Consider the following 8,143-nt stretch of genomic DNA (forward strand, 5'->3'; position numbering starts at 1 on the left):
GCTGCGGAGACGCCCCGTGCAGGCCCCCGTTCGTTCCGTCCGACGTGCGACTTGCGACTTTTTTGTGAGGTGGCAGCTCCGGACAGCTCCAAGCAATTTCCCCAACACCACCACCACCACCACACGAGAGCTATTTTCGCACCTCTCGACCAACATGCTCGGCCCCGTCCTCAGGAGGCGCGTCCTCCAGCAGCGCACCACCCTCCGCTTCGTCCTCCCCTCTACCTCGAGCCTGTCAAGATGGTACGCTTCCTACCCGCCGCACACCGTCGTCAAGATGCCCGCCCTGTCCCCGACCATGACCGCCGGAAACATTGGCGCGTGGCAGAAGAAGCCCGGTGACTCCATTGAGCCCGGTGAGGTCCTCGTCGAGATCGAGACCGACAAGGCCCAGATGGACTTTGAGTTCCAGGAGGAGGGTGTGCTGGCAAAGATCCTTAAGGAATCAGGCGAGAAAGATGTCCCAGTTGGCAATGTTCGTGCAACCCCAACAACATACTCGACATTGTGTTTGATGAATTTCATGGAGTACTGACGCACTTGTCTTTTCTACAGCCCATCGCAGTTCTAGTCGAGGAAGGTACCGATGTGAGTGCGTTCGAGGGTTTCAAGCTCGAGGACGCCGGAGGCGATGCTGCCAAGCCCGCGCCCAAGGAGGAATCCAAGTCTGAGGAGAAGTCCTCAGAACCCGCACCGGCTCCCGAACCCGCACCGGAGCCTGAGGACACCGACACTTCTGGCAAGCTACAGACCTCTCTCGACCGCGAGCCCAACATTTCTGCTGCTGCCAAGCGCCTAGCGATCGAGAAGGGCGTCAAGCTCGAGGGTCTCAAGGGCACTGGCGAGAAGGGCAAGATCACCGAGGAGGACGTTAAGAAGGCGTCTTCAGCTCCCGCTGCTGCTGCCTCTGCCCCCGCGGGTGCCGCGTACGAGGATATTCCCATCACCGGCATGCGCAAGACCATTGCCAACCGCCTCAAGCAGTCCACCCAGGAGAACCCGCACTACTTCGTCACCTCTGCCATCTCCGTGAGCAAGCTGTCCAAACTTCGACAGGCTCTCAACAACTCATCCGAGGGCAAGTACAAGCTTAGCGTCAATGACTTCCTCGTCAAGGCTATCGCCATTGCCGCCAAGAAGGTTCCTGCTGCCAACTCATCGTGGCAGGATGGATTCATCCGCCAGTACAACACTGTTGACGTCTCCGTCGCTGTTGCCACTCCCGTCGGCCTGATCACCCCCATCGTCAAGAACGCCGACTCTAAGGGCCTAGAGACCATTTCCAACTCTGTCAAGGAGCTCGCTAAGCGTGCTCGTGATGGCAAGCTCAAGCCCGAGGAGTACCAGGGCGGTAGCATCTCCATCTCCAACATGGGTATGAACCCGGCGGTCGAGCGCTTCACTGCCGTCATCAACCCCCCTCAGTCCACTATCCTCGCCATCGGCGCTCCCCAGAAGGTCGCCGTTCCCCTGGAGAACGAGGATGGCACAACCGGTGTTGCCTGGGATGAGAAGATCAACATCACCGCCAGCTTCGACCACAAGGTCGTTGACGGTGCTGTCGGCGCCGAGTTCATGCGCGAGCTGAAGAAGGTGATTGAGAACCCTCTGGAGCTGCTGCTGTAAACAAAATTCGTTTCAAAAAAAGAACCCTCCACCCATTCGGTGGCACGAGCTTGACTTGATGGCGATATATGGGGCGTAATGGAACGCGAGGATCATAGAGTAGGGCATCCCCGAAGCCTCAGCAGTTGGATCGGCAATGATAGACGACGATAGTCGATGCCTCTGCGCCGGGCTTGGGGGATGCAGTCGGCATGGCGATGGATCTTGTGGTAACCCTTGATGAGTGTCCACACGATCCCCCATTGCTGGTGTACAATTTAACCCCTTTTTTGTGAAAGGCTGCATCTCGGTGCGGAAATAAAGGATTTCCTGTGTCCTTGTACATTGTGTTGCATCCCCTAATAAAATATCCAGATTCTTCTCAGTTCCTCCTTTGCCTTATCGCCATCGTTTGTGAATGTTATGTATGTTCAAGAAGGGCAAGGCAATTTGACAGGACTCAAGATATTCAAGTATTCAGCTAGGTACTTCCCCTGACACATTCTTTTCCGGTTACGGTTGCAATCCCTAGGAACTTGTTGTTCAGGATATAAGCTCCATCTAAGGTCTGAAGATTACTAACGGGCTATTTGGAAAGAGAGGATATCCTATCTTGCTATTACAGGTCTACACAAAGGAGATGATGATGCATTCTAGTGTACACGCGCTCGCCGTGGCCAGAGTCTGGACCAGCGAGACGGAATGAGTGCTCTACGATGCTACACGAGAGGAGCTTGATATCAAAAGGCTCGAACAACTCACACCCGTCCTAGTACCCCCTTTTCCGTGAAGTGCTTACAAATAATCATTAAGAACGCACCAAACATGCAGAACGCCCCGGAGAACATAACAGCCTCGAGAAAACCGCCGTACTTGTCCACGAGCGCGCCCGTGACCGGCGGCCCAACGAGTGTCGCCAATGCCGCAAGCGCAATGCCTTGGCCCATGTACGTGCCAGTGTCCTTGGGGTCCTTGGGACACATCGTGATGGCGACAGTGCTGCCGGAGATGATTGCACCTGAGCAAAAGCCAAAGGCCAGAGCGTAGATGATGATCCCGGCTGTACCTCCCAGCTTGGCCCAGCAGAAGACAATGATGGCTGTACTGACGCCTGCTGCGAGGAGAATGTTCAGTCTTCCGATCTTGTCTGCTAGTATCCCCGGCAAAATCCGCCCGGGGATGGAGGCCGCGTTGAGGATCGATACGAGATAGGAAGCAAGTGTAGCACTCATGCCTTGCTCGATGGCATAGCTCGGTAGAAAGAATAATGGCGTAAACATTCCGATGAACAGGCAGAAGCTCGCGGCGATCAGCATATTGTACAGCGGCATCTTGAATGCTGACGGCAAGAAAAAGTTGGTAGTTCGAGGCGGGAGTCTCGCTTTGATAGCGGTGGCACTGACAGCTAAGATCGGTAGCATAATGAATCCGCAGATACGGACCGACCACCCAAAGCTCAGATTGGACGAGTTGAGCATCTTGCCCAAGATTATGGGGAAGACCACGCCACCAAAAGAAGACCCTGCTATTGCTAGACCCATTGCGGCTCCTCGCCGCTTGTTGAAGTACTGCGGTAACGCCGACATGGCTGGGAACATGAGCAAGCCATCGCCGATGCCCGTCAGAACACCTTGGGCGAGCATGAATTGCCAGTATTCCTTACAAATGCTCGTCATCATCACTGCAAACAGATACAGCACAGCAGCTGGTCGAATGACCTAATGTAACACGCTGGTCAGCAACTTGCATGGGAGGTTCATGACCGGATAAGTTTCATACCTTTGCGCCATATCGGTCGAATAACGGCCCACCGATTGAGCCAGCCGCGAATATGAGGAAGCCTTGCAATGATCCTATCCACGCTATTCGATCCGTAGACTCGTATTGGAGCTGGTTGGACATGTAGTAGGCTTGAAAAACGCCGAACGAGTTGGTATATCCCAGAGTGCAGAACAGGATACCACCAGTTCCAGCCGCTACCGCCCAAGCTCGAGCACCACCCTCAGGAAAGTCGTGAGTCTCATCAGGCAACTCGGTTGTTTCACCTCCCTTCTGTTGTTTATCGTCTTCCATCAATTGGTAGCTTCGCGATTCGGGGCTGCCGACAGCGGTCGCATCTCTGCTCTCGTCTGTTACCATCTTCGGTCAAAATTCCTGGGAAGAGAACGACAATCGATTGAGTACTTCTATGACTTGGATCGTGTCTATAAGCTCAAGAAAATGGTCTGCCTGATGTGCTTAGAGAAGCAAAATCTTGTTTCTTTATATGCCCATTAGTCCACATCAGCGCCATCGTGCCACTCGTTAGAACACCCATTCTAATTGACTCTATGAGTGGTCCGCCTCGAGCGCAATTTTCCATTGCAAGGGAATGGCCGAAGCGGTGTTTTCTGCAAAATCGTTCAATGCGTGTGTCACTGCGCGGTGGATGGCGCATGTTGCCTATTGGGTCTGCCGACTTACACGGCTTCGGCTTATTCAGAACTGTCAATTGCTGTTTTCTGGACAGACCGCGTTCGGTAATTTACTTTTTACAGGTCCACATTGTGGGTAAGCACATTTTCACTAGACTCTGATGTCGTTACGTACTAAAAAGACCCGGATTCAAGCTATTTCAACGGATTCACGAGTCATGATTGGACTTCGCGATTCCGCTAGAGGTGGCTGACAGGGATTTCCTGTCAGATTTACTTGCTCGGCCATGAGGTCTGAATTCCCCGCATCTGTCCTCAAATTCCCCGAGCCTTCAAGATGAGTTGGGGCCACTCTCTGAGTGTGCACCGGGGATTTCAAATCTAACACTATTGGAAGCCCTTCATACCAAGTATCGTTCTCGGATCCGGTTCACGGATTTCGGAGACTTGATTGACTGTCAATGGATAGCACACCTGTACCCGGAAAGAAACGCCGCCGACCACCGCTTGCCTGTGAGGCATGTCGGCGCAGAAAGGTCAAATGCGACCGCAAGTCACCCTGCGACAACTGTGTTCGGACTAAGCGAGCTTCTCATTGTACATATGTTCTTGATAAAAGTTCTTCAAACCTCAGACGAGCAGGCTATGGACCTGCTAGCTCTGGACCTATCGACGAGAACGGTGTCACCCAAGATGACAGAGTAGCTTTTACATTCGGCATTCCGGTTGAGAATGCTGATCCCTACACCGAGTCAGATCAGGCAGCATCTCAATCGACTCCTATTACAAACTTCCTGGCGCAGTCGACAACTGCTGGACCCAGTCCGCCCGTGAGCCATCCATCAAACGATGGCTCAACCAGTAATCCTCTGACCGAACGCGTTCGACAACTCGAGCAACAGCTAGCTCAGTTGCGACAGAAACCCAAATCTCAGGGAATAGCCTCGTCCTTTAAGCCAGCTGGCCTTTTGCTTAAGACACGATATGTCAGTCAATGCCATTGGATGAACGGAGCACGATTAGTAAGTAGTCATTGATCTCCGGCTCTTCTCTGCTAACATTCGAATAGTACCCAATGTTAACAGATCTCATCAGACGGATCGAGTGTGACAAAACATCTACCCTCTTCAAATCTCTTTGCTCATGCAAGAATTTGGCAAAGGTCATCAAGAACAAAAGAGTCCCGTCCATGATATCCGTCAATTTTGGCCTGCACATACCATCGAGAATTATAGCAGACCAGCTCGTCGATGCCTATTTGAGGACGTTCGAATCCGTGTACCGTATACTTCATATACCTAGTTTCAGACGGGAGTATTGTGCATATTGGGAAAACCCTGCCGCGGCTACCAAGTCCTTCATCATCCAGCTGCAGCTATGTATGGCAGTAGGAGCATGCTTTCTAGATGACACCTTCTCGCATCGACATATGGCCACACAATGGATTTATGAAGCCCAGTTCTGGTTTGTTCAACCGGGCGAAAAGTCACGAATGAATATCCAAGGTCTTCAAGCCTTGTGTCTATTGTACCTAGCCCGCGAGACATGCGCAATCGGCGCAGATCTTGTCTGGATTTCTGTCGGCACCCTCGTTCGTGCCGCCGTGTTCATGGGATTTCATCGAGACCCCGAGCACCTCCCGAAGATGTCTTTGTACGTCTCAGAAATGAGGCGGAGGTTGTGGGCGACAATCTTGGAACTTATACTATCAGCTAGTCTCGAGTCCGGTTGTCCGCCATCAATCAACCTGAAGGACTTTGATACTAAACCTCCCTCTAATCTCAACGATGAGGATCTGGAAAACACATCAGACCAAGGACCAATAATCCCGAAGCCGATCTCCGTATTTACAGACACTTCTATACAAATTATGTTACTCAGATCTTTCGAGACAAGACTTACGATCGCACGGTACCTGAACGAGTTTGACACGATAAACTCTTACGACGAGACACTGAGGCTGCATAGAGAGCTTACGGCTGCATGCCGTGGTTTCACTGCAAGTGTACAGAGATTCCAGTCGGCAGGCAGCCCTCAAAGTCGGCATCCATCTCGCTTCCAAGTGAAGCTTGTTGAACTCTCGCTTCATCGCATCTTTTTGATTCTTCACCTACCGTGGCTCCCGGCGGCAGAACACGATCCGAGATACTATTACTCGCGCAAAATATGTGTCGAGACGGCAATGCGTCTATACAGAGGGATGACGGCACACAAAAACTCGTCTCCCCCCACCACTCTGGCATCGCCCCTGGCGTCTCTAGATGCACAGCCCCTTGGTGCACAGACGATCGAGCGCGATGATTTCCAAGGCTTACTTATCTGCGGCTGTGGGACTTTCCGGACAGTTCCGGTGCAGTGCTTTTTCACGATGGGGCTGGAGCTTGTCTGGCAACGCGAGGAGGACCGAGATATGAACGCAAATCTCGATCTCGGATCAGAAGAACCTGGTGGGTTATCTGAGCTCTCCATACCAGTTGGCACGAGAGTGAGAGTCGTGGGTGGGCAATCCGTCCAGGAGTCGGAGCTTGTCGAAGGCATCAGGTATGCATTGGGCTGGGCGAAATCCCGAGTTTTGGCAGGTGAAACAAACGTCAAGGGCTATCTTTTCTTGGGCGGCTTGCTCAAGCAGGTGGAAGCCCTCCAACGCGGCGCACCGGACGAGGAGATCGAGAAAGCCATCACGGATTGCCTTGACGTTACTGTGAAAGAGTGCATCAACATCTTGAAGAGAATGGCAGCAAATGAAGGCTCGATCAGAGCGGGCAGTGTGGCCGGGTCTGTCAGTCGAGAGCCGGGATCCAACGGGGATCCGGGTCTGGAGGGTCTCGGGTTCGATGTGGAAACTGGCGGGTTGTGGTCTGGTTCGGTGAGTGACTGGGATTGGGATGAAATGCTACAAGAGAGAGAAACCTCTGTCAACTTCAACTTTCAGGGGCTCGAGATGATATTTGCGGATACTTGATGTCATCTGAAGATGGGGATGTGTTTGACCTATGGAGTTGCTCGCGAACAACCCCTTCCACTCCAATTGTTTGGTTGATCTGGTCCGTGATCAGAAGCTATTCCCAACTAGAGGTTTTCTCGCATACCGCACGTTACGACATGAACTGGATGAATTCCGATTTGAATACTGGAACTGTAGAGACAACTTAGCCGTGAAGAGTTGATATAGGACTTCAGTCCTCTTTTCTGCTCATAATTTACTTGAATCTATTTTAAGCCCTGATTCGGGCGTGATGCACAAGTGTCTTTGTCCCAGTCAATAATCACGATTACATCCACATAACCTAGATCTAACAGTGACAGCTTGTTTATGCTGCCGAATGGCTTGGAAACCTCTTATCACCAGATAAAGAAGCCAACTCTCTGTCGACTTCAGAATTGGGCACAGATCAAGTGCATGGCTTGGCCGCTCGAGGACCTCGACACCGGAAACGACAATGGTTGCTATTTTTAGCTGTTTGGGGTCGCAATTGACATATAAATCCGAAATGTCATGCCTTGTCCAGCGCAAAATGCCCATCTTTTGAGCCGCCTAGATGGCAGGCGTCCCCACCCGGTACCCACCCGGTACCCACCCGTCTTTTCTTTTTTTTGTTTGCTTTGCTCTCCTGTTGTGGTCCATTCCCAGTAGCTGTCCAAATGAATTTGCCGTTAATTCAAGCTTTACGGGAGTTCTAAGACATGCCTAACGCTATGCCGTTGTTTAACACCGCACACCTAGCAATGGAATGTGTTGTGTGGCTCATTGGCATGGATCTACTTCGGCCCGGCCGACGGCCATCCAGCTTCCCCGGATCGACTTTTTCTGAGGTCATCCGCAGAATCTCTCCAAACTAGGCACGATGTAACGTGGTGACCGGGGTTGAACCACTATCAAGCGAGGGTGGACATGCCTCTTGTCGTGCGACGGACGGAGGCAAGCACACCAGGCCCCTTAAACTGAGTTGGAGATTGAAACATTTTCCTTAGCAAAGCTCCGTTAAGCCCTCTGATGATGCGGTTTAATATGCGGCTTCATTGTCGGGGCCGAGATTGAGGGTCTTTTTGGCCGCCAATATCCTCCGCCCAATTTAGCCGTCCAATCAAGATGACCACATCACGGTCCTTTACCCCTTTCCTGC

General features: G+C 52.1%; 2 protein-coding genes across 2 annotated transcripts; one reads left to right on the forward strand and one right to left on the reverse strand.

Annotated features, from left to right (window-relative positions):
• Positions 1 to 154: 154 nt before the first annotated feature.
• On the forward strand, positions 155 to 1,626 carry UCRPA7_702 (putative dihydrolipoyllysine-residue acetyltransferase component-pyruvate dehydrogenase complex protein; the record flags this gene model as incomplete). Its single annotated transcript, XM_007913296.1, has 2 exons — positions 155 to 475; positions 556 to 1,626. The coding sequence occupies 2 exons, from the start codon at positions 155 to 157 to the stop codon at positions 1,624 to 1,626; spliced, it is 1,392 nt and encodes a 463-aa protein (XP_007911487.1).
• A 737-nt stretch (positions 1,627 to 2,363) lies between these two features.
• Positions 2,364 to 3,678, reverse strand: UCRPA7_703 (putative monocarboxylate permease-like protein; the record flags this gene model as incomplete). Its single annotated transcript, XM_007913297.1, has 2 exons — positions 2,364 to 3,323; positions 3,385 to 3,678. The coding sequence occupies 2 exons, from the start codon at positions 3,676 to 3,678 to the stop codon at positions 2,364 to 2,366; spliced, it is 1,254 nt and encodes a 417-aa protein (XP_007911488.1).
• Positions 3,679 to 8,143: the final 4,465 nt, after the last annotated feature.

This window comes from Phaeoacremonium minimum (assembly GCF_000392275.1).
Source record: "Phaeoacremonium minimum UCRPA7 unplaced genomic scaffold PA7_03_scaffold_39, whole genome shotgun sequence".
NCBI lineage: Eukaryota > Fungi > Ascomycota > Sordariomycetes > Togniniales > Togniniaceae > Phaeoacremonium > Phaeoacremonium minimum.